The 27404-nt window shown below is 39.7% G+C and overlaps 1 protein-coding gene across 8 annotated transcripts in view; it reads right to left on the bottom strand.

Moving 5' to 3' along the window:
- The window catches only part of VPS13D (vacuolar protein sorting 13 homolog D), a 301392-nt gene that overhangs the window by 167013 nt on the left and 106975 nt on the right, over window positions 1-27404 (bottom strand). For 6 of the 8 annotated variants that reach the window (XR_002824255.1, XR_002824256.1, XR_002824257.1 and 3 more), the window contains exons 40-49: window positions 20719-20824; window positions 19553-19705; window positions 16821-16956; window positions 15426-15473; window positions 13268-13418; window positions 12864-13074; window positions 7724-7971; window positions 5331-5522; window positions 4900-5026; window positions 3160-3302 (exon numbers count right to left, since the gene is read on the bottom strand). Coding sequence is in view for 5 of the 8 variants with exons in the window: in XM_023732177.1 (XP_023587945.1) it covers window positions 3160-3302; window positions 4900-5026; window positions 5331-5522; window positions 7724-7971; window positions 12864-13074; window positions 13268-13418; window positions 15426-15473; window positions 16821-16956; window positions 19553-19705; window positions 20719-20824 (1515 nt within the window). In the remaining 3 variants the exon portion in view is untranslated. Of the gene's footprint in view, window positions 1-3159; window positions 3303-4899; window positions 5027-5330; window positions 5523-7723; window positions 7972-12863; window positions 13075-13267; window positions 13419-15425; window positions 15474-16820; window positions 16957-19552; window positions 19706-20718; window positions 20825-25021; window positions 25097-27404 lie in introns of all 8 variants that reach the window. The other 2 variants (XM_023732181.1, XM_023732178.1) reach the window with 2 other exon arrangements.

Below are 27404 nucleotides of genomic sequence, written 5' to 3' on the forward strand. Positions count from 1 at the left end.
ACAGAAGAGCATTAGGAGTCAGAAACAGACATTACCACAGTTAGCTGATCCCAACTAATACAAGGCTGCCAGCAAAAGATGTGTTCAATTTAATATTACGAATTTTTGGGGAAAGGTGGGGTTTTTGATTGTTTGTTTCCTTTTTCACTTTAGATTGCCCTGGCAAAACCCCACAATCACCAGCATGTTCAAGAGTCCATCGTTACAGCTACTGTGCCAATCCATCTCACTGAAGGTCTCCCTGGCTCTTGCTGGCCCTCTACTTCACCAAACATTACCTCCTCCTCTAGCAAGTGATCCCTCCAGATGTTGTATCCAAAGAAAGCAAGTCCACAAATCAACAGCTGATAAGATGTACAAAATCCTTCTTTTTGGAGGTACATGGGAGGCTAACCGGCAAGCCCCTGCGTGGCTTTTCAGTTTGAGACATGCTTTAAACATTACTATATGGAGCTACGTTATCTATGCAATTCTTCAAAACTTTCAAGTAAGAGATGCCATAAGTTCCCTTGATAACACATGCCAAGATCTCACAATCCTTCAGAATTATAAAGTCCTATCTTAGCCCACTCCCTCTACTCCTTTCCTTGGTGGAATGACAAAATTCAAATCACAGTCGCCCTTAAAAACAAAGGCTATAGGCTTTAATGAATGTTCCTTGCATATATATGTTTATATGTGCAATCACTGTGCATTTCTGACTGGACTGCTCAATTTGCCTCTCTGAAAAAATTCTGTAGTTTCTTAGTACCAGCTGCTGTAAAAGGAACAAGCATCATATTCCTCTGAATTTGTCCCAGCTATAGCTCCAACCTAATTTAAGCCAACCTACGGTAGCTTGCTTCAGAAACTGTATCAAGGGCAAGATACCCTAGGAGAAAGCCAAACTCAGCATGAAGCAGCCTTTGCCTATTCAAGGGGTGGAGCAAACAAAGTGAGAAAAAGTAAACTATCCTCAGCTACAGGATTAAATAAAGTTTCTTTTTTTAAAAAATCCTAATGTCAACTTTAAGAAGACAGCCTCCATGTCAAGGGAGAATGAATACAAATCCTTTTTTTTAAAAAAAAAAAATCTGAAAACTACACTTGTAAGAGACTCTTTTACTAATAAATCCTCAAATACTTAAACATATCCCAGACTCCCCATGGGATCCAGGATAAACATGTAAATGTTACTATGTCAGTTTTTCCTTCTATAACATGACTCTTTATATCTGCACTGTCCAATACAGTAGCCAGTAGATGTATATGGCTATTTAAATTTAATTAAAATTACATAAAATGGAAAATTAAGTTCCTCAGTTGCACTAATCACATTTCAAATGCTCAGTAGTCACATTGGACTAGTGGCTGCCATACTGGACATTGCAAAATACAGGTATGCGTTGCTTAACGTCCATAATGCGTTCTGTGAAATGGGATTTACATGATTTGGACGTTGTGCAAACATCATATTATACAAAGGAGAGAAGCGCGAACGAGGGGGTTGGGAGGAGGCCGGGACCCATGCAGCTGCCCCTGCACCCAGGGACTGCAGGAAAACTGGTTCCACAGCCACAGGTCCTGCATGGTTGCTGCAGGTCTCTAAGAGCCACACTTGGCTCAGCCCAGCCTGGCAACACTTGCTGTCCAGCCTGCAGCCTTCCAGGTGCACCGCTGGCTCCCTTCCTTCCTCCCTGCCCGCCCTCCCTGCCCCCTCTAGGGGGCTTTAAACTCTTCCAGCCCCACCCTCCCCTCCACTCCCTCAGCGGCCTTTCCTGCTCCTCCTTCCCACCACCATCACAGCCCTGACCACTGGACCACAAGGAGGCTCTGCTGCTGCCACCACCGCAGAGAAGCTGCAGTCTCTGCCCGGTGCCCTGGCCGAGTGGGGCAATGGTCTCGCAGAGCATCCCCCTCAGCAGCTCTGGTGGTCCCTGCCTGAGGCCAGCACAGTGGGACAGGCAGCCACGGTGGGACAGACAGCCTCGGATGGGCACCAGGACCTCCTACTCCTGCTGCCTCAGGGCTGGGCTGATGAAAGAGCTGGAGAGCTAGTGAGAGACAGATAGGCTCTACAGTACTTAGCAAAGTCCCATTCTCCGATCGGGATTTCTGAACTCTATTACAATCTTATGGGAACACGGACCTATATGCGGTCAGTGGTTGCCTGAATGTTACGCAGCGCATACCTGTGGAACATTTCCATCATCACAGAAAGTTCTACTGGACACTCATTTGTAGGTAGCATTCCAAAGCTCAAGACTACACAGTGCTTTGAGATTCCTGGAAATTATATACTAAAAGAAGGATGCACTGCTAACATTTTAAACCTGCTGATTTGTTGTTAATTGCCATGGAGTCGATTCTGACTCATGGCAACCCTATGTGTGCAGAGAAGAACTGCTTCATATGGTTTTCAGGGTTCTGACCTTTCAGAAGCAGATCGTCAGGCCTATCTTCCAAGGTGCCTTCGGGTACGTTCAGCTAGTAGTTGAACCACTTAACCATTTGCACCATTCAGGGATGGAGGCACATTTAAATTAATCTTACTCCTTCAAAAAATCTTTTGAGTGTCCTCAGGTGACTGTAAGGTATGTGGGGACAGTATCCTCCCCTTTTCACTCTTTGTATCTGCGAGAGCTGAAACAGTTTGAGGGCTTCCAATTACTTTAACCATCAAGTGCATTTTATTGTATTTTTAGCCTCAAATACTAATCCTATTTCTAACCCAGACTTCTTCCCCTTTGCATCTCGGCAAGTCACTTAACCTCTGCTTCAGTTTCAAGGAGAACAAAGTTTCTTACCCTCTTAGGGTTTACAAGTTTTAATGAATGCATGAGAAATGCTTGGAGGATGACAAGCATTCTAAGTGTTCCTATTATTCCCCTGAAAAACAAAGATTCAAGCCAAACCGATACTTTCCTGACACAGGTAAGTTTGAAATTAAACAGAGCCCCAGACCTCAAAAGGGCAGTATTGAGGTGGCTCTTTAGATCCCTAGGAGAATAGATCTGCGTTGATATCAATCTAGCATTCAAAGAACAGATACATGACCCAATGCCAAACGAGAAAATGAGTACTCGTAGCCAGGCCAAAATGTATGACCAGCTTATTCCTCCAAGTCTGAGGTCATCAGCTAATGGTTTTGAATCTCCCCCTACCCCAAACATAACCCACCAATGTTATAGATCAGCCCCGGGCGATTTCCTTGCTGGATGACTTTCAAAGCTCGGACACCACTACCACCATCCAGTGAGAAGCCCTGACACCAGCCTGGCATGCCTTCAGGATGAATCCCCCTTCCGATTCTCATCGTGCAGCTGTGGGGCAGAAAAGCAAAGAGGTATAGATTCATCCATAAGAAAGTCGTATCTACCTAGTATAACCAGGACACACAAATGTAGATCACCCAGAATTAGATCTCTAATACTGACTCTCTTTCTTACTCGCATGTCATCACTAAACACAGCAAGAGTCGTCGTAGAGGTAGCCACAGTACAATAGCATGAGATGTATTGACATCTACAACTAAAGATGTTAAGAGAAAACATTATGACTCTATGAGCATAAGACATGAGCAAATTACTACAATTTCTATTATTCCCCCCCAAAAAACAAAGATTCAAGTCAAAGTGATACTTTTCTGACTTGGGTGTTTCAAGGAATCATGAAAAAAAGCACAAGAAAAGTGTCTACAGAAGATGCAGCTAATGGTCCATGACTTCCAAGGACTGGTCCTGTTACAACGGCAAGGCACTGTTAAGTTGACCCATGTCTTGTCACAGATTCTGGAAACATAATTCCGAATGTGTGATCTAGCTCTACCACTAACAAGCAAGGTAATCTTGGGTAGGTAACTCTCTCTGAGCCTCAGTTTCCTCATCTTAAAATATAACAATATTTCCTGCCTGCCTAATCGATTGGGATATTGGGAAAATCAATGAGATGGTCTACGGAGAAATGCTTTAGAAACTGTGAATTCCATGGATAAACCAAACTGTGTTCTAAACGTGAAATCCAAAACCTAAAAATTTTGAAATCCTTTCGGGAAAAAAGTGAGGCTGGGCTTGCTGAACACGTCAAATGGCTGTCTACATCTCCTACCACGTCCAGAACCCTAATCAATCCTCTCTCCTGGACTCCAACACCAAGCTAGATTCTAGCCCTCCCTGGCAAACACATCTGCACCCACTGATGTGTGATACTCCGTAAATCTTCCTTTTAAGCTTTCAGCATAAAACTAGGTATGGCATTTTAGCAGTACCAGATATGCCCATTTATCTTTACATTAGGGTTAAAAATCAGAAAGTAGAATGTGAAAATCAAGGACAAAAGTGAATTACTGCTCCAACCATACTTTAAGAGGACACGTTATCTACCCCTCACAATTTTCACTTTTCCCTGCCTTTAAACACGCAATGAGGGCTTTGAGATCTTCAAATAGCACATTTTACTTCAAGGGTAAAAGGAATGGATTTCAAAAATTTACACAAGATGATCTGGACTGGATTAATGGGGATAAAGACTTTACCAAAGGGCTAGTCTATCTCCACCCTGATGCTAGCTCCTCCGTCTGTGCTAAAAGCTTTCGGGGAAAGAGAAACTGTGCAGAAGAGAAGGGGGACCATGTGGCTTCCTCTTCACTGGCAGAGTTATGAATAGGAGAACTACTTCAATACATGTAAAATAAAACTTAGTTTGCTTTCATTATAAACCAACCAAATGGTTTATTTTCCATATCAAATAACACAGAAATTAACTCCAAAAAAATCCCATTAGGTCATGGTTCTATTCCCTTGCCAAGTCAGGATTGTTATCTACAGTATATTTCTACTTACACAGATATACTATAGCCTTTGCTAATTTTTTCCCTTCCCTAGGAGCTTATTTCCCCTTCCCATAAATAACCGTACTCACAGGTTTGGCTGCTCTTTGTCAGCATAGCAGAATAAGAGAGGGCTCAGGCTCCGGGCCAGCTCATGTTCCTCAAACTGGCCTGCAGCATCTGTCTTTGCATTGTCCTGTCTGAAGATCAGTGGTAACCCTTTAGGAAGGAGGGGAAAAGTTGACATCAATCCCATCCAGTCTATCCAAGACAGATGCAAATGGTAAAAGGGAAAAAAAAAATTGTCAAGGGGGAAAACTGAATTTATTTAGTGAGCTTAGTTCATTGTCTAAAAGGACAGTTTTGACCATGATTAAGCACCTATTATGGAAGCAGGAAAGTTTCAACAGCTTGGGCTGTTGAAGTAATCTGTTTGCATTGGCTCCATTTAGTTAGCTGAGCAAATAAATCTGAATTCCCACGAACAAGGCCAAAGGTCTACTTGAGCAGCCCCTACACATACCTGTTTTGTTAATCAGCCAGTAGGGAGCAGAAATGAAGATCTTTAAGGATCCTTCTGCCCGACACACAATCCGGATGGTGAGGTTTAGCTGCCGCCGGTTGATGTCATAGAGTCGCATTCTCACCATATAGTTTTGGGTTCCAGGTGGAATGAGTAATTCTTTACAGAGTGGGAAATTCTCCAGTGACACCCCTAGAGAAGACATAAGCCACCGTCTTTCTGGGTCCTCACCTTACTTTTTCAAAACAGCCCACAGACAAACTAAATTGGCTTTAGTTTGTTTTTGGAAAAACCACTAACTATATATCTAACCGGTTAAAAGAAAAAAAAAAAAAACCTCATTAGAATGGCTATCTTCCTCTAGATAAGATGAAAATAAGCATGCAGCAAATGAGAAGGCCTGGAAATCACACTAATTATGCAGTCTAAGCTGCATAATTAGAAGAGGATAAGGATACCAAGGAAGCTATCAATAACAGCTATGACTATTAAGATGGCACAGGGCTGGACAACATTTTGTCCTGTTATATATATATATATAAGGTTGCTATGAGTCAGCGCTGACTGAATGGCAACTAACTACAACAACTATATATCAGCCGTATATGTATGCTAGGTGCCTAAAATACAGTAAAGGCAAGTAGAGGGTACGAATCAAGGTTCTGTAGCCAAACTGCCTGGCTTCAAATCCTCAGGCTTTCCTTACTAGCTGTATGATGCCGGTGAGGCAAGCTATTTAACCTCCCCAGTCTCATCTGCAAGGATGTTATTAAAAGTGATAATCCATGAAAGCATGACCCTGAAGATAGAGAATGCTGGGCATGGGCATAGTGCTAATAAAGAAGGAGAAAATTTCCACTTCATCTACAGGCTCAGTAAATATTTGTTGGAAAAATATATTAGAAATCTACTTAGATGCCAGAGTAAAGACCAATTTTCTTTAGAATGTACAACTAGTACTGTACTATTTTTCTTTTCTAAATTGAGGTCAAGGGTTTATACAGTCATTGAAATACAAGCTTGTCACTGTGGGATACATTGTAAGCTCAATAAGTCTCAGGTTCCTCATCTGTAAAATAGGGATAATGAAATATGGGGCTATTGTGACAATCCAATGAGATAATATAATGAGAGCACTTACAAAACTGTAAACAATAAATATCTAAGTTATTATTATTTCAACATGTCTATGTGGTGCAAAGGTTAAGAGCTCACCTGCTAAACGAAGGGTTGGTGGTTTAAACCCACCAGCCACTCCACAGGAGAAAAGACCTGGCAATCTGCTCCCTTAAAGATTAGTGTATTTTTACTCAAATAACGTACGTCTTCGACGTTTGTTTGCCAACCGCTCCCTCCCTCCAACAAAGTATTTTCTTAAGCACCACTATGCCAATTTTTTTTTACATTTTTGTAAAAAAAAAAAAAAAGAAAAATTAGCGTAACGTACTTACTAAAATACCTCACAAAGGGGAGAGAGTGGTTAGCAAACAAACGTAGAAGGTGTGTGTTATTTCCATAAAAATATGGTTCCGCCAACAAAATCCTATGGGGTCACTATGAGTCAGAATGGACTCAATGGCATACAACAACAACAGTCTTTAAGAAACATACTTCCTGCCAAACTCCAGAAGTGCCTCTTTGCTTTGGGTGCTGCAAATATAATGATTCTCTACCCTGATTTCATTCATCCGTACAAATGAAAATTACTTCAGGCATAAACATTCCAAATCTCAATTTCTTCATCAGTAAAATGGGACAAATAACCTATTGCTATAAGGATTACATAAGATCATGTATGTGAAAGTGCCTAGCATAATGCCTGGAGTAGTGTATGCTTATGCTTACTAGTAGATGCTTTTCCTTCTCTGAAAAAGAAGGGTATATGATTTTGCTCACTGCATGAACAGTTAAGCACTCGACTGCTAGCTGAAAGGTTGGCAGTTCAAACCTACCTAGAGGCACCTCAGAAGACAAGCCTAGCAATCTGCTTCTCATAGCCTTGCAAACCCTGCGGAGCAGTTCTACTCTACACACATCAGGCCGACACGAATCAGAATTGACTCAATGGCAACTAACAACAACATAGCTAAGAAAAGCACAGTTTAAAAAGGTTAAATGACCTCCCTATAGTCAAATAATGAGTGAGCAACATAAGGCTCTGGTGAGTGCTTCCTCTGTGAATCTTGTGGATTTGTTCGTTTTTGTCTTTATACAATTTTCTTATTGTTTTTGTTTTTTATTGCACTAATTCCTTTGAGCTAGTTTACTGAGGTATTATATGTACCAAATTTCTCCACGATGTTTACAAAATACTCACATTATGAAATAATTATGAAATACTCATTGTTATTTCCATGGCATTAGTACAAATAATCACTTGAGTAATTTCTTACCCAGTTCAATGTTCTGGGACGTATCAGCTGTGTGGAGAGCTGCCTCTTTGCCAGGTTTCAATGTCCCATTAATTGGCATTCCTTTAACATAAAAATCAAGTTCACAAGGTAGCAAGTTGCAGATTACCACAGTTGGCAGGAGATAAATGGTATGCCCGGGCTGTCTGAAAATCTGTTTTGCACTGTCAGAAAATATGTTTGAGGGCATGTAATCTGGATAATTCTCTTTCTTTATAGCCACACAAAACCTATGAAGAAAGACAAAATGGTGTGAAAACCATCAGCTTGAGTGAAAAACTTGAATTTTTTCTCCTCAGCTGTGTATGAGAAAGTACAGCATCAAAATGATTCAATAACTCAGGAAAATGCTTATAATTTTTAATACAAATGCATTCATTGAGGCATAATATGCAATCAAGTGTATAGATTTAAAATGTTCAGTTTTACGTTGAACAATTATATACACCCGTATAACCACCATCCAAACCAATAATACAGTATTTCTTTTACCCCAGAAATTTCCCTTGTGTCCCTTTCCAATCTATATCCTCTACCATCATTCAAGCAACCACTTTCTGATATTTATCACAATAGATCAGTTTTTCCTGTTTTTGAACTGCAAATAAATTGAATATGCAGTATGTACTACTCTTTGTGTCTGGCTTCTTTTGCTTAACATAAAGTTTTCATTATAGCCATCCAATGGTCTCTCTTTGCCTGGAAAAAGAGAGGAAGAAGGACAGTCAGGAATAGGACTACATGGAATGTGTGGCTAATTGCCTCCATGAACAACTCCCTTCTTTGCCACAAGACCAGAAGAACTGGATGGCGCCCAGCTACCATTAATGAACATTTTGATCAAAGATTCTATAGAAGAATCCTGATCAAAAGAGGGAAAGTGTAGAATAGAATTTCAAATCCTCATGGAATCCAGAATTTCTGGTGCCATGGAGGCTGGATGAATCCCTGAAACTACTGCCCTGAGATAATCTTTAAACCTTAAACCAAAAATATCCCCTAAAGCCTTCTAAAAACCAAACAATAGTTTAGCTTAACTAGTAAAGAATGTCTGCCTTAGGCATTGTGCTCTTTTAAGATCTATCTAAAGGGGATCAAGCATGTTTTCAATCGCCTCATATGCATGTGAAAGCTAGACAATGAATAGGGAAGACCAAAGTAGAACTGACGCCTTTGAATTATGGTGCCAGCAAAGACTTACTGAATATACCATGGACTGCCAGAAAACTGAACAAGTCTATGTTGGCAGAAATATACCCAGAGTGCTCCTTGGAAGCGAGGATGGAGAGACTTCGTCTCATGTACTTTGGACATGTTATCAGGGGGGGATCAGTCCCTGGAGAAGGACATCATGCTTGGTAAAGTAGAGGGTCAGCGAAAAGGAGGAAGACCTTCAATGAGATGGACTGACACAGTGGCTGCAACAATGGGCTCAAACATAAAAATGACTGTGAGGATGGTGCAGGACTGGGCAGTGTTTCATTCTGTTGTACACACAGGGTCGCTATGAGTTGGAACCAACTGGATGGCACCTAACAACAACATAGTGGATCAAACAGACAACAGCAACTCAAAAGATTAGATAGGAATCTTAGAGGACAGTGTGTTTACATTAACGAGGGAGTAACAACTTGGGAAAGGATGGCGAGAATAGTTATATAACTCAAAGAATGTAATCAATGTCACGTACAAATGATTGAATTGGTATATGTTCTGCTGTGTATATCCTCAACAACAAAAATAAAATAAATTATTTAAAAACAACTTCATTGTATCAGCAGTTCATTCTTTTTCATTGCCTACTTGTATACCATCTTAGGAATATACCATTTTTAATTTATCTATCATCCTGTTGATAGCCCTTTGGGTTGTTTCCAGTTTAGGGCTAATGTGAACATTCTTGCACAATTATTGCTGTGAACATATGTCTTTGTTTCTCTTAAGTAAATAACTGGGAGTGAAACTGCTGGGTCATAGGGCAGATGTGTCTTGAACTTTTATAAGACCTTGCCAAACATTTCTCCAAAATGGTTATACCATTTTACATTCCCACCAGCTATTGTACAAGAGCTCCAGTTGCTCCATACCATTGCCAACAGTTGGTATTGTCTTTTTTCTTTTAGCCATTCTACTGAGAGTAAAAGGATACTCACTATGGTTCTGATTTGCATTTCCCTGATGATTAACGATGTTGAGCATCTTTTAATGTGCCTACTGACCATTTGTATATCTTCTTCTGTAAACCGTCAGTTCAAGTCTTTTGCCTATTCTTTTTATTAGGTTGTTTATCTTTTAATTGTTGATTTTTAGGAATCCTTCATATATTCTAGGAGCCCTGGTGGTGATCGACTGCTAACTGAAAGGTCAGCAGTTCAAAACCACCACTGGCTCTATGGGAGAAAGATGTGGCAGTCTGCTTCTGTAAAGATTTATAGCCTTGGAAATCCTATGGGGTCATTATGAGTTGGAATTGACTCCATGACAGTGGGTTTATTGGGTCATATACATAAATTTTGAATATTTTTTCCAATTCTGTGGCTTGTCTATTCATTTTATTATTGGTGTCTTCTGACGAACCAAACTTTTAATTTTAACAAAGTCCAAATTATCAAGTTTTTCTTTGATGTTTAGTGTTGTCTGTGTAAGAAATCTTTGCCTATCCCAAGGTCATAAAGATGTTTTCCTATGTTTCTTCTAAAGCTTTATGATTCTGAGTTTTACCTTTAGGTCTATGACCCTAATTAATTTTTGTTTATGGAGTGAGATAAAGGTTGAGGTTCATTTTTTCCATGTTGTTGATGTTAGGTGTCGTCGAGTTGATTTTGACTGATAGCGACCCCATGTGACAGAGTAGAATGCCCCACGGGGTTTTCAAGGCTGTAATCTTTACGGAAGCAGACTGCCAAGTCTTCCTTCCATGGAGCCGCTCAGTGGGTTCGAATTGCCAACCTTTCAGTTAGCAGCTGAGTGGTTCACTGCTGCACCAACAGGGCTTCTGATTTTTTCCATGTGTACATCCAATTGTTGCGGCAATATTTGTTTAGTCAACTTCCTTCTCCCCATTAGACTGACTTGACACCTTGGCTGAAAATCAAAAGTCACCATACATGTCTGGGCCGATTTCTGAATTCCTTTTCCTTTTCCATTGATCTATATTTCTATCTTTAGGCCAATAACACACTGTCTTAATTACTGTGGCTTTATAGTTAAGTCATGAAACCAGGCTGTGTAAGTCCTCCAACTTTGTTCTTTTTCAAGATGGCACTGAATACTCTATCTAGATCCTTTGCACTGTGATATAAATTTTAGAATCAGCTCGATTATTTCTTCAAAACAGCCCACTGGAATTTTGATAGGAATTGTGTTGTATCTGTAGATCAATTTAGTGAGAATGGAAATCTTAACAATATTGAGTCTCCTAATCTATGAACTTGGTATGTCTTTTCATTTATTTAGGTCTTCCTTAATTTCTCTCAGCAAAGTTTTGTAATTTTTAGCATGGAAGAAAGACATCACTCATTACATTGATTTCTGGGTATTTAATGTGTTGTGATGCTATTGTATATGCTATTTTTTCTAAATCACATTTTCCAATAATACCATTCATTTCTGTATATTGACCTTGAACTCTGAAATCTTGACAAAATCTTTTCCTAGGTCTAGTAATTTTCTTATATATATCCCATGGTATTTTCTACATACACAATTATGTCATTTGCAAATAACAGCCTTACTTCTTTTCATATCTTTATGCTCTTTAATTTCTTTTTCTTTTTTTGCTTTATTGCAATGGCTAGGACTACTACTCTGATGTTGAATAGAGTGTCATGTTTTCGATCTTAAGGGAAAAGAGCAAAATGTTTTACCATTAGGTATGATGTTTAGCTGTAGCTTTTTCATATGTCTTTTAACAGAATGAAAAGTTCCCTTCAATTCATAATTGGCTAAGCATCATGAATGAGTGCTGATTTCTGTCAAATGCTTTTTCTACATTTACTGAGAAGACCTTATTATGTTTTTTCACTTTTAGTCTGTTAATATGGTGAATTTACTGATTTTCAAATATTAAGCTAACCTTTCTTTCCTGAGATAAACCCTACATACTGGATTTTGTCTGCTAGTATTCTGTTAATGATTTTTGCATCTCTCTTCATGGGGGATACGGGTCTGTAGTTTTCTTTCTTATATCAATTTCAGTTGTTGAATGAAGTGTTCTACAAAAGTCAATCAGGACAAGTCGATTGATAGTATTTTTTAAATCTTTCAGCCTTTATTAATTTTTCCCCCTCTATAAATTACCAAAAGGGGAATTTTAAAATCTCCAACTATAGCTGTGTATTTATCTTTTTTCCCTTTAGTCTGTTAACAATTGGCAAATCTGACTAGAGGGTATACTGGATTTCTTTATACTATTCTTGCACTTCTTCTGTAAGTTTAAATGAAATGCCTATCTTAACTATAAAGAAAACTAAAGCTAATAATCACTAATCTAAATAAGTTTAAAGCCTACATATAGAAGGGTCTAGCAACAGCAATCCAGTAATTTTTCCAACACTGATGCATATACTCTTCAGAAGGGCAAAATGGGGGTCTAATGGTTACAGTACTAGGTGTATGAACCTTCATCCAAACTCCTCTGAAATGTCTCATTCAAAAACTCCCAAATCCAGGATTTTGATTCCTAATTTAGGAAAGGGAACTGGTTATTTTTTTGTTTTTTTTCCTCCCTACATGTCCTCTTTTTATGCTTATGCATACATACACATTTCTAATCTGTACGTGTGAGCAGTGGGTTTGTCGGTAGTTTCTCCATAAATACTGGATAGTAAGCAATCTCCCCTTCCCTGTCAAGGGTTAACCCTTGAGTTCTCATGAACCTCTTTTTTAAAAAATTTTGATTGTGGTGAAAAACATACACAAAATATTTGCCAATTCAGCAATTTCTACACGTATAGCTTATGAACTCTTTACACAAGAATGTAAGGAATAAGAACTTCAGGGTTTTAAATAAGCACAACTGAATCACTAAGGGCTACTAGAGAAAGAATGCTAATATAGTCAACCTGAAAGAAAAAAAAGGAAGTGGGCAATATTTACATGCCATTGCAGTGGTCACCCATACCTGAAGAATCGGCTTTTTTCCGTATCCATAGAGTGGCACTCTCGTTTGCTGCTACTAACCTCCGTCGTCTTCACTACATTGGTCCAGTGAATGGGAGCCTTACAGAAGAAAACACCCAATCCTTTGGGCCGAGCCTGTAGCCGCCAAGAAGTGAGGTGTAAAGGCACAGCAAATGAATCCCCTGGCATGATAGCTGGAAGCACCACTGGCTCTGCCACAGAAATAAGTGTTAGCACTGTGAGGCAATGGTCCCCCACCCCAAAGAGATCAAAGCTCAGGATAAAAGGGAGACAGACTACATGCACTGACTGCTCTGGAAGATACCCACTGGGAAAAAAGGGCCCTGACAACGGTCAGCACATGTTTATCAAGCATTTACTATAGTCTAGACACTCAGAACTTACTGTCTGGAGCTGATGGGCTATCCAGTCTTAGCTCCATTGGTGTCTCGAGTCTGTTCCTTACAATGAGGGCTGAGCGGACAGTGATCACTTTCCGAGCACTACCTTCCATAGTCACTGCAAAGACCACCCGGACAGGTGGGAGAGACGAGAACTGTGAAAAAGAGGAAAAACAGGAGCATAGCTATGCTTTTGAAAAAACATGCAACAATACCAACCAGAACGCCTAAATCAAAAGCGTCTTATAATTACTATAGTCCTCCAGTGGAACTACAGCAATTAAACCTTGAAATCACTCAATTTTAATGGGAGTAAACATCCTATACACTTACAGTATTAAAAATGGCCAATTCTAAATATTTCTATAAAAAATAATCTACTCAGATGTGATAGCACAAAGTGTATCACAAAGAAAAATAGTCCTAAGCCTCTAAACAGATTATAAAGAACTTCAACTAAGACTGCTATAATAACCTATCAAATTTTCCAGACTTTCTACAATTTAGTAAGGAAGTATCTGCTGGAGGTTCTCCTTCATTCATAATGCCCTTGGGTTCCTACGCATCAGCCCTTATATTGAAACTGGGAACAGGACTTGTTTTCAACTCTACTGGAAGAGAATGTAATGAAGATCATCCAAAACAACTAAAAGGTCAGAAACATTTACGGAGGATTTTTCAAAACATTAAATGATTTACCTTCTGTGGTATTTTTCTCCTAGTTAATATTAAAATGAGAAAACACTCTGAACACTAATAATGGGTTGGATATTGACCATATATAAACAGAAGGAAGTCTTTTGAAATTAAAACTTGTCTTTGTAAAATCTAGAGGGTGTATAATAAAGAGTTCTCTGTATTTGGTGTGCTCTTCACAGACACAAATTTTTTTTTTCCCGTATATGTCATAAAATTTACTCTCTAGGTCCAGACGCTATTAGACAACTGCCTATAGAAAAACCAACACTCGTATTTCAAAGAACTTTAAAAACAAGCCTCTCTTTCTTTACAATAACTTTCTAAGTTCTGTTCAATAATCACTCTTTTATAAACAGGACACCGAGGCTCAGAAACTCAATATAATGGAGGGAAATTATTTATTTTTGGTCTTGGGTGGCAGCCACTGCTTTCTTCTTTCCATATGTTCATTCGCACACTCAATGTACACATTTTGTGCTACTGCAATGTGCCAGAAATATTTTTTTAAAAAAGTATAAAATTCCACATTAGGTACACCAATGAGAAAGTTCTAAAACTATTATTTTTAGAATGAGTATCCAGAACATACTGACAATGCTTTTTTCATTAGAGAAACAAGTGACTCCACATCCAAGCTTTTCATACTGCCAACTTTTTATTAAAACAAACAGTATGTGAAAACCAACCTAATAAACCAACAAAATGAAGAGCTCCATGTTTTGAACCAAGACTTCCAGGAAGCCCAAATGAAAAGGGCAAACTATAATTTTCCAGAGTGTTTTCAGAGGGACTCAATCCTGGTCACAATTATCACCAAAGTTAAAGCTTCTACTGAACCTGTGTAATAATGCCCCACTAAAGCCAAGGCCCAATAACAATCGTTTTACATCTTAATATTGTTGCCTCCAGGCCTGCCTGAAATTTCACATTTCAAAACCTACTATCCTCAGGGAGAAGTTATATGGAAAAACCAGAATACAGTTTTTTAATGTTATTGTATGATGATTCTCAAAACCCAAACGGGAAAAAAAAAGAATCTTACTATTTTTCATTGTTATTCACTTTTAAGACCTTTGGATCCAAACCTATGGAATGTATACAGCCATGCAGGAATTAATTTATATTTGAACTTAGAAAGAAAAGGAGACCTTGGACGGCAACATTTGCCTTTTCTTCTCGCTCCCTGTAATACTTAGTTTCCCATACCAAACTTAGGTGAAAAACATTTTCTTGCAAGTTCCTGTAAAAGGAAGGTAATCACTAATCAAAAAGGGCAAAGAGAAATTCCAATCACATATATGTCATAAAGTCCCCTGATCATAAAGAAATATATATCAAAATAGCAAATGTTCTGTTACAGACATACTACCAAAAAAAAAAGAGAAAGAAATATGTATCAGTGATGGTCCAGGCACAGTACATATACTCAGTAAACATAAATGACAGCAGGAAATCATACTCACGTAAACCTGGGGATGTATGATATTTGTTCTGCTGCTTGGGCTGCCAATCTAAGAAAGATTCCAAAAGTTAAGAGAGTCAGCACAGACCTAAGGTAACAGGTATCACTAAATTCAATGACAATGTCATTTGCTTGAAAGGGTGGTGTTTGTAAACACTCTCAGGTAAAGTGTGGTCTATGATGAAGATGAAACATCTTATGTTTGAAGATATGGGAAAAGCAACACCGTATTCATTTTATAACCACTGAATGTATCCAAAACTTCAATGCACTAGAAACGTATCTGTGTGTGTGTGTGTTAGGGGGGTCGGGGGGAAGAGAAGGAACTAGTCCTTTTATTGACAGACATGAATTTGGGGCAGACAAGTAACAGAGAAAGAAAGTAGTTTTTTTTCCAACAAACTTCAGGCACCAGAGAGGAACAATGGAAATGAACCCTTGGAGAACAGTCTTTTCCAAGAATACTTCTCATGAGGAAAGCAGCAATATCTCTGGTATATCCTTCTTTTCTTACTTATGACTGGCTACCCAAAACCAAGTGCAATCGTCCTGTGAAGTGTGAATGAGGACTGGGCAGGTGCACCCACAGCAGCTACATCAGCCAGGATACCAGGCTCCATGGCACACACCAATCAGGGATGCTACCTGCATCATCCCCCAGGCTGGCCTTTCAGCCCCTAGGATATAGGCTGAGGTAAAGTCAGGGCAAGGGTGTGTGAGAGTATGTATGATCAGAAAAGAAGTGACAGGGGACATCTGTCTTTGTGTCACTTGGAAGGATTTGAGGATGTAGAGTGAGAAGGTAAAGAGCAGCGTTATAAGAAATGTAAAGGAGATAATGTATAAAGGAAGAACAACATGCGAAATAAAGCCAAACATGCTTGGCAGAATAGTGAGCTGCCAGTCAGGCCAGCTGAGTATGAAATGGATCTGCACAGGTGAGGGATTATGTGTTAACTCCAATTTAAACTTTGTTTTTCTACTGAAATTAATTACTGGCTTATCTCCATACTGACTATCAACGACTATGACTGAAGTGAAATAATCTTAAGTCTGCCCACTGCCATCAAGTTGATTCCGACTCATAAAGACCCTACAGGACTGAGCAGAACTGCCCCATAGGGTTTCCAAGGCTGCAAATCTTTACGAAAACCAACTGCCACATCTTTCTCCCACTGAGCGGCTGGCGGGTTTGAACCACCGACCTTCTAGTTAGCAGCCGAGTGCTTAACCACTGAGCCACCAGGGCTCCTACTCTTAAGTCTAGGGGAAATAAAGAACAAGAACATTTCACTAGAGCAAGGCTATTACATGTTTAATCATTTGACTGCCTGGCTTTAAGGGCTGTGGTCATGGCACAATGGTGCCATTAAACACCCATTCTACAGTCACACACCATAGAAGATGATGAATTCTTGTCTGGTGCTGCATATCGGAAAAAGGTCCCAACTTTGTCCACAGACACTGGGCTCACTTGCTCCCAGCCATTTACTCTCACTTGCAGTTGATGAATCCGGAGGTCATGGGTGTGTCTATTAGGTGAAACACAGAAAGCAACATTAAATACACTCTCAAGAAAGGAAGGAAAGTACAAGCAAAGTCTCCATTCTGATTTACTATACTATAACATAAAAACCCAGTTGGCTAACCCTTTTGGTGATTACATAATGTAAAGGAAATCAAGAGAATATTTTAACTGGGTTTTGTACTTACAACACAGATTGAAAGATCTGTAAAGCTTGAGCAAGACTGCAGGGGCATCTACCCTCTTACTGCAAAAACCGTGCAAATCTTGTACACTAGCTCATGTCGCTCCAGCCCCCTCACCAATTTATAAAATAATGACATCAGCTAAAATCATTTCAATGGGGTTAGTAAAAATGATGTGCTGGCAATTTAATCATATAGCCATACCCTTAAAAATGCATAAAACAACATTTCTTCTTGGTTCCTTTGTTGAATATCCTACTTCTCTCAGAACTACATCTAGTTGTTTGGCTTCAGCCTCACATGGCTGTGGATGCGTTATGTGAGACAGAGCCCTCAGAGTTTTAGGGCTGAAGTGCTCAGCCAAAATTGGAGCAGAAGGCAGTGGGCAGAACAGGAGGAACAGGAGGAAATTGCACGTTTAATTCTATTTTAGATTTTTCCTAATTCAAGCCAGAAGCCTGAAATGGGGAACTGGATTTGAGGCTGACAGGAAGGGGAGAGGGAGGGAGGAGTGAGGTACCATGTGCCAAAGCGGGTGGGGGGAGCCAGAGAAGACATGTATTTTGATAAATTCAAGCAGAACAGTGGAGCTTGAAATGGGTTACAAAACAGGGAAACTAAAAAAACAGAAGTGACGAAGAGGTCAAACCCTTTCTGATACAAGAGAGACAGGCTTATTGAGAAATACTGCCAACTGTTCTACAGTTAGCTTCTCCAAGATCTTTGCAGAAGAACAGGAAAATGCTCTCACCATCTCTGGACACTCTAACGTGGCTTCCAGGCACATGTGCCCAGCAGAGTGATTTTTGTTGAAACTTTTTTTTTCTGCTAAATCCCTGGGGGCGCACATGTTCAGTATCCTTGCCGCTAAGAGTAGTATGTACCAGTATGAGGGTACACAGAAAGAAGAGGTGTTTGACTTGGGACCAGGTTTGCACACAAAGACTTAATGCACCGTGAGAAGCATAAGACTACAGAAGGCTGGAGCCAAGCTCTTACATTTCAGCTCTAACTTGAAAACAAATAGGAGGTTCAAATATTGAAATCTTAACCTATTCAAATACTAAATCTTAACCTATTCACAAAAGGAGCCCTGGTGGCACAGTGGTTAAAGTGCTCAGCTGCTAACTAAAAGGTTGGCAGTTTGAACCCACCATCCACACTCCACAGGCGAAAGATGTGGCAGTCTGCTTCTGTATAGATTACAGCCTTGGAAACCCTATTGGGCAGTTCTACTCTGTCCTATAGAGTTGCTACGAGTCAGAATCGACTCTATGGCAACAGGAGTTTTTTTTTTTGTTTTTTTTTTAAACCTATTCACTATCCACTGAGTAGTCCTTCCATTTAAAAATGTTTGAAAATAATGGGACACTTTGTTAGACATTTTATAATCTCTGAGTAATTGGACATTAATCTTCTTTCGCCATTTACTCTAGTCCTATGGCTGGCTATTTCAGGAGTTCATCAGCTAGCAATCTCCCTAGATAAATTATTCTTACCCTTTCTGAATCAGAAAATCTTATCAGTATTGGCTTTACTTCCTGAAACCGCCTGCTTGCTAGAAGTGCTATGCAGCACATTGTACCTTAAAATTTAAATCAACATGCTTTAGGAACCTTTGAAGAACACGTGACACCACTGCATCAGAAAAACCAGGTCAGCATGCAATGAACTTGAGAATTATTATATAACCTGTCTATGTGTCAACCAAATTATGTGAAACACACAGGTTATTGCCTCATGTGTCAAATAATGGGAAATTAATCGAAGGAAATGTATTTCCAAGATAGCAAGACAGTCTTTACACTTTTTAAAAGGAAATACTGATTTTCAAAATATCTTTTAAAAATAAAACAAACTTATTAATAAGAAAAGTGTCAGAAAGCAACACTGGGGCAGTCATTATATGTATTTTTTTATTACAGTAAAAAATATAACATAAAATTTGCCAGTTTAACTATTTTTAAGTGAACAAATCTGTGCATTAATTACATTTACAGTGTTGTGCAACCATCACCACTATCCATTTCCAAAACTTTTTCATCGCCCCAAACAGAAAATCTATACTCATTAAGGAACAACTCCTCATTCCTCCCTTCCCTTCACCCAGGCCCTAGTAATCATGAATCCACTTTTTGTCTCTATGAATTTGCCTATTCTAGATATTTCATATAAACAGAATCATACAATATTTGTTCTATTGTACAGGCTTATTTCATTTAGCATAATGTTTTCAAAGTCCACATGGTAGCATGTCTCAGAACTTCATTCCTTTTTGTGGCTGAATAATATTCCATTGTATTATGTATCACATTTTGTTTATCCAGTCATCTGCTGATGGACACTTGGGCTGTTTCTACCTTTTGGCTACTGCGAATAATTTTTTTTTTTAAAGGAAAAGAATAAACCATGTTTTACCTGTGTCTTAGCTTTCCTCTTGCTTCAAATTCAAAGGGAATCTCATCACCAGTGAGGACTTCTCGCCATTCACTAACATTGTGGCCATCATCAAGAAACGTTCCATTCTCTTCTGGAACTAGCCCTGGACTCCCACTGTGAGACAGTGCAGCCCTGGAACCAAATCAGATGGTATCAGCTCACCCCTCTTCCTCCCTGACTCTTACATAGACCTCTGTGCTGGGCTCAGAGCCCCTCCTGCACAGCAATAAGGCTATATAATCTGCCTGCAAAGGATGATCTACAAGGTCAGAAACTAAAGTTACCTTCATGGTCAATCACAACTTATTGGAAACTTTAGAAACAGCTGAAAGCTACAACTATAAAATCATTCACCACCAGCAGCAGTAGAGTTTGGTACACAGGGTGCTATGTAAACATGATTTTTAAAAAGTAGCATTAAGTTACCATCCAGAATTTAACAGATCTAAACTAAGAGGAAAAAAAAAAAAAAAAACAATTCTTCACCTTCAGAGCATTATCACACTTAGTGGATGCAGGAGAAATGTGGTTTCAAATCAGTGGATTCTGCTACTTACTTCATAGACTTCATTACCTAAACTGGAAAGATCAGTATGCATCTGGAAAGTTAAGCCAAGGTCTAAACAGGCAGAAAGTTGTTAGAGAGGTTCTCACTTGGATTAGGTAAACTCCCATTTGGTCTCTAAACTCCACCCAATTCCATCTGGGCTGAATATTCAGTGTGTTTTAGGTTTGGAAGATCATTCTTTTTTGGGAGAAATGTTTTCAAAGCAGTCTTGGAAGAAGAATGAAAAAATGTTTGGTTTAATAACCATATACCATTACTTAAAGATTGAGGTCTTAAAAAAAGACTGAGGAGAGAAGGCAGAAAGACTTTTCTATCCATACTTCTTACTCATGTCCTTAATTTGCTTGACTTTTACTTTAAATGTAATGCATTCCAGGATCAAGACCATAATTTGGGTATTTCAGACTTAAGACCTACTTCTCTGACTACAGAATCTACATAGAACTGGAATCTCCATCATAAACTCTAGCAACACTGTAAGTTACTGATTTAAATACAACCCTTGCTCTGCTGGGCTGGAACACAGGAGGCTTTGATGGCAGAGATGGCTAAGAGTGACAAACTGGGTGCTCCTTACCTGGTAGGCGTGGTGGTCAGAGTGGCAAACCACAGAGTGCACCCTGTGTGATTCCTGAGAGCAAAAGGGACAAAGGGCTGCCGGCGCTTGGGAGTTTTCACCTCTGCTAGGAACAAACAGAAGAAGGCTATTAGCACATGCCTGTATCTGAGTGGCAAAGGTCCTCCCCATACCTGGAGACACTGCCCAAAACTGCCTCTTGTGCAAAGTGGCTGAAGGTGGAAGAAAGAAGAAACTGCCACAGGTGTGTCAATAGGACAAATGGAAGCTCCAGGTATTTGCTGCCTGCTAGGGCATGACTCATGGGAGAAAGATGTGGCAATCTGCTTCCATAAAGATTTACAGCCTTGGAAACCCTATGGGGCAGCTCTACTCTGTCCTAGGGTTGCTATGAGTCAGAATTGACTTCATGGCAGTGGGTAGGGGATGACTTGGTCCCACCCTCTGACAATCGGTTGTGATGTGTGACCACCTCTACCAGTTACCAATTCTCCCACACCTCTCATGGGCTTTATCCTCCAGAAGAAGGTGTCAGGATCTAACCTGGCTGGAATCAAGAAAGAAATAGAAATGGAAAGAACAGGAAAGATTCTGTTCTCCAATATTACTCCCAAAAAATATATTCTAAATAGGTAAGCCAAATGATGGTAAGATATACCACATATTCTTATTTAAACTTGTCCAAAAAGCCTTCACTTTAATGACACTTCTATTCAAACAAACATCCCCCTTCAGTCATATTATACACATAAGCTCAATTGTGATACAGCAAAATAAAAACATTCTTTCCTGTTCTCTAATAGTTGTTTTGTCCCCCTCCCTGAAAAATCAGAGATATCCTATCCCAAAGCTTTTTAAATGAAAATTTACTTCATTTTTACAGACCACCTACTATATAGTGGGTACTATGGAAACCCTGGTGGTGTACTGGTTAAGTGCTACAGCTGCTAACCAAAAGGTCAGCAGTTCAAATACACCAGGCGCTCCTTGGAAACTCTATGGGACAGTTCTACTCTGTCCTATAGGGTCGCTATGAGTTGGAATTGACTTGACGGCAATGGGGATGGAGGCTACTAAAGCAATCAACTGCTAACTGAAAGGTCAGCAGTTCGAAACCACCAGCTGCTAAGAGGAAGAAAGATGTAGCAGATCTGCTTCCGTAGTGATTTACAGACTTGGAAACCCTATGGGGTCGCTGTGAGTGGAAATCGACTTGACAGCAGTGGGTTTGGTTTTTGGTTTGGACGGAGGCTACAAAAGGAGCATAAAATCTTCTTTTCACAGAGCTTCTAGTTGGGTAAACTGGAAAGAAACACTGATCATTGTAAGACTATAAGTAATCAAATGCTAGCGTGCTGGCCTGTCTATAAACACTGAAAGAAATCAGAGAAGCGCGAAGCCAGAATGGCCAGAAGACTGCCTCAGGAGCCATCTATCGGCACCACTGCCTGAGCGGTGTGGTCTGGCTCGGAACAGAGAACCACTAGTCGGTGAGAGAAGAGGCATCTGCTCCTCTTAGGGCCTGCATCTCCTCTACTGCCATGGAAAGTGACAGCAGCAAAGGCCAGAGGCAGCAGCATCCAGTGCAGGGAAGCCTCCCGGCGGCATGCTCACACCACACGTGCACACCAACAAAAAGGGTACACCCAATCGTATTTTGTATCCAGCTTTAAAGCACAAAAGGAGCCCTGGAGGCTCAGTGGTTAAGCTCTCGGCTGCTAACCTCAAAGACAGAAAGAGAAAGGGGCAAACTGCTTTCATAAAGATTATAGACTTGGAAACCCTATGGGGCAGCTCTACTCTATCTTATAGGGCTGCTATGAGTCAGAATCGACTTGACGGCAGTGAGTTTGGTGTTTTGGTTTTAAAGCACAAAGAGAGCCTGAACAAGACCATGACTCAATGGTCTGCAGCTGTGGGGAAATGACATCTAGAGGTGACGGCAGGCGCTGACTGAGGAGAACATTAGAGCAAAATTAAACTCATCCCACAGGGCCAGATGCTGCCTGCTAACAACATGGAGAAGGCAAAGTGCAGCACATACAGCTCGTTACTACTTCTAGAGCGAGGCCGGGGGCAGCATCATAAAAGTCAGTAATTACAGGTGCCTTTTAAAAAGCAATCACTTTCTTTTTATCCCTTTTTATCTCTTCAAAAGTTTTCAGGAGTTAGCACTACAAACACTGCAAAGCAAGCAGTTTCAGGTTAAGGCAGGTTCTATTTTGAGAGCAACCATGGCTCAGGGGAGTCTGGGGAACAGTAATATGCTAAATAACTGAGCCATCTCCAGTGTGACTCCACTATTTTGTTGTCAGTCGCTTAGAGACACCTCAAATATTTCCGAAAGATAATCTTCACCTAGAATATACCCATTTCTCACCCCAGTGGCCTCACTTAGTTCCCAAGGTTTGCTTTACCAAAAAAAAAAAAAAGTGCTCATCAAGTAGAAAATTAAGGAGTAGCTGTGAGGCTGCTGACAAGAGCAGAGGGGGAGTAAAAAATTTAAGAGCTGTATGAAGGGTAAACAGCATTTACTGTGGCACTTTGAAAGGCGCCTCCCACTCCACGAGTATGGTGAGAGAGCTTGTTTTATTACAGTAGATAAAGGACCCAAGAGGAAAAGAAGCCAGATGTGCTTTCAAATCCCACTGTGAGCCAGACTGTAAGTTTCCATTTGCAAATTAGATTTAAAAAGAACAGGTGGCAAGTGGCTTTGATCAGCATGTGATACAGCATCAAGTGCTGGCAATCCACATAAAGATATTCACAGGTCCACTGCTTTGGAATTAACGAGCCTGGGCACACACACCACTCAGGTCCCCCAGCTCTTGTGGTAACCAGACATACCAGCACAGACTTCAGTAACTCATTTCTCCGAGGATAAAAAAATACACGGATTGCACACAAATCCAGATCCAGCATCATGGGACAAATGTGACAACTCCTGCATCAGGGTCCAAAGGGTATAGTTGCTGTTGGCACAGCACCAGAGATAAAAATTCCCAAGTCGGTCAAGGAGAACAGCATTCCCTGGTGGCCTCAGAAAATCTGCCTCTGGAGACAAACCCTCATTTCTTCATGGGCTGAGAGAACCTAAAGCTTCTCCCATTCAAGTTCAGCTTCAAATGCCTCCAGCTGAGGAAATTTCAACTCCTTCAGACTCATTTTACAGAGTAATTTGACCATTATAAACAGTGTAGTTTTTCATGCTATAGAAGCAGCTCAGTCTTATCAGAAAGGACCTGGTTTGTAAATCATAAGAAATAGATTAAAGTCCCAGGTCTGCCACCAGCGGTCATGTGAATGAAGGCAAAGTACTTAAGTTTCTCTGTCTTCATCAGCTAAACAGGAATAATGCTTTGCTTAGCCTGAAAGGTTAAGTAACAGATACAGAAAAGCTTGTAAGTATCAATCCTTGAATAAATGAAGATTCAGTCATGGGCTTTCTGTGTGAGCCCTCCCTCAAACATTCATCTTGGTAAAACCTTCCAGGAAAAAAATATATATATATATTAGCACTGTGCCCTATGTATCAGTATCACTGTCTGTATTCCTGGTATATGGCGCTCAAATGGTCTTTTTTTAAATAAAATACATTATGACCCAGGATCTGGTATTAGCCAAGTACAAACATAAATCACTCAAATTAAACCACATTTCTTAAAACAAATGAAGAAATGATCATCTTGGGATTCCAATTCCTTAATGTTTATGGTGTTTTCTACCACATTTACTTACCAGTCAAATCCTCAAGAAATCTTAAAAGGTCAGAGACAGAAATAAAGGACATTTTCTTTTCTATCTCCTAAGCACCTAACCGCAATTCTAAAGAAATAAAGGTTTGTGTCGAAGCAATTATTTACTGGGAAAGGTTTTCTTAGCTCTGTTCTTGATCATTGTAGCTCCTATGCCATAAAGCTCCTTGCATTACCATAAGAATAAATGTATTCTATAATCACAGACTTGTAACACTGCTTAATGGAGGATATTTTTCTTTCATTTACTTGCATTTCAACATAGGAAATGGCATCTGACATTTGATATTTCTGCATCATACACTCTGGAGTTTATCCCATTTCCATCGAAGCTTAAGGCAGATGGAAGAGAGATACCATAGGAATTAGCACACCACTTACTTCTGATGTAAGGTGCCATTCTGTTCATTGGTTGGAAATGTTCTTTCCTATTACTAAAGCAAAGTACTCACAACTGGGTGTACCCCATTCAGCTCCCATTCACACAGTGTACAAGGCAGTTCTTAAAACAGGAAAATAAAGCAAGCCCTCGCTTGGCTGTACTGTACCTCTAGCATAGATCTGGTGCTCTAGGTTAGTCAGACTGGCTGTACTCCTAGTTCTAAGGTAGACAAGGGGGAGGCCTGGTAGACAGGAGAGACAAAGTTAGAGGGTAAGAATAAATACAGTGAATAAGAAGACTTTACTTCCAAAACATAAGCACAAATAGAGTACTTTATAAAAATAGCAAGCATCATGCAACTATAGGATCATCCCCTTCAGTGATTACTAAGAGCTAAGAATGTACCTGACAAAGTGAAGAAGACATTTTTTATGCTAGCCACTACGGTGGAGGCTGTGTCAAAGTAGCATGCTCTTTTTTTTCTGAATTGGGAGAAGAAAATGTATTCACAACACTCTCTTGGAAACAATGACAAGCCTTTTGAGCATTTTTAATTTAAAGCATGTATCTTCTTAAATGGCATAGACAAGTTACAAAAACCAATCAATACAGATGTAGAGGGGACTGCTCCATTCAAAATTGGAAAAGGCAAGTAGCAGAATACTAATTCCCCAGGGTTCTCAAAAATTCAGAGCACAGAGTCAGTGTGATTCCACATGCAAACAATCTCTAATAAGGAGTTATCACACAGCACTGTTTAAACTTTAAATTAAAAATGGAAGTTTTTAGAATATTTACATTTGAGATTTTTATAAAGTTTTCTTGGAGTCTAAAACTAACAAATTCAGTAAGGTGCCATGCCATCCAGGTTTACCTGTGGAATATCAGCCCTTACTGAACAAGGCCAACAATTATGTCAAAAATGAGGCCAACAGTTTCTTTCCCCTGCTAAAGAAACACTAAGAAATCAGCAGCTCCCTTAGGCTGAATTTCATATTAAGAATCTCTATTCCAAGGGTTCATATTTGAAGCTGGCCTGGATAAAGAGCACAACTTTTGTGGGACATGACTAAATGGTCTTGAGTTTAAGAACTCGAAAGTTAGTGATCAGTTCGCCAAGGTTGAAACCTACTGACTTTCAAAACAAACACCCAACAATCATTTGAATAGATCTAGTAAAAGAATACAATCCCATTCGCTATACTACCACCCTGGAATTTCCAATAAGAAAAGAGGCTTGGATATTTAGGTATACTCAGTTATATCTAATCAAAAAGGTACATTACATCTTTATAAGCCTAAGCAATAATAAAAATGTATAAGTAAATAAAAATTAAGCTTTAACTTAGCACTAGCATTTAACATGGATAAGGCAGCTTATTAACAAAAGAGTGAAAGGGAGAAAGAGAATAAAAGAAAAAAGGACAAAAAAAGAGAGGAACAAAAGAAAATCCTTCATCAGAATCCTGAAGATTAGGCCTTCACAGTGTTTACACTGCTCTGTATTTAAGATCCCCGTGTATAAACAATGTTCCTTAGAAACACACTTTCATAGACACATTACATATTACGGAGATTATTTAGAGCCTTCTGAGTAGACTATGTTATATTTTCTTGACACACAAATGGGGAAGGCTAGAGGAGGAGGCAGAACTGAAGCTGATGATGTCTGAAAAGCCCTGGCTCCTAAAGCAACAACCTTGAGATTCAGAAGCAGCAGCCTGGGAATACAGAGAGCAAGCACAGCTGACATTTCTTTGTCTCTCCTTCTAGAAGTACAAGGCAGACAGAAAGTCCACTTATACACCCTGAGGAGAGATGAACCAGTTCAAATATTTCATACACTAAGAAAACCCATCTTCCCATGACACGTTTGCAGACCAGATGGAATATTTAAGTATTCATGAGCTTTGTGAAGTCCAGCCAAGACTCCCAAAAGAAACCACACTGAAAGAGCTGGGGCTGCATTGAATTTGGATGACAATGGCATATGGAACAACTAACGGTCATGCAGTTGTCCATCACGATCTCCCCAGCTCTGAGGAAAACTGAGCTCAGTGGTGAGGCATTAAATAAGGAAAGAAAACATCATTAACAGAGAACAAACAACTCCTCTTTCTTCAAGGAGCTAGGCATTCAATTCTTTTATACTTTATGAACAATACAGGGCCTCCCTTTAAAAAAAGAAATTTCCCCATGGAATCCTGGCATCTCCCCGCTTTACAAGAATATATACAAACCCTATATCTAGATTTAGAAGACTGAAAAGAAATTCTAAACAGTCAAAAAATCTAATCACACCCATTTTCACTGCAGCACCATTCACAATAGCAAACAGATGGAAACAACCTAGGTGCCCATCAACGGACGAATGGATAAACAAATTATGGTATATCCACACAATGGAATACTACACAATGATAAAGAACAACAATGAAGCCATGAAACATAACATGGAGGAAGCTGGAGGTCATTATACTGACTGAATTTAGTCCGTCACAGAAGGACAAATATTGTATAAGACCACTATTATAAGCACTCAAGAAAAG

This window comes from Trichechus manatus, unplaced genomic scaffold (genome assembly GCF_000243295.1).
Source record: "Trichechus manatus latirostris isolate Lorelei unplaced genomic scaffold, TriManLat1.0 scaffold00048, whole genome shotgun sequence".
In the NCBI taxonomy this organism is placed as follows: domain Eukaryota; kingdom Metazoa; phylum Chordata; class Mammalia; order Sirenia; family Trichechidae; genus Trichechus; species Trichechus manatus.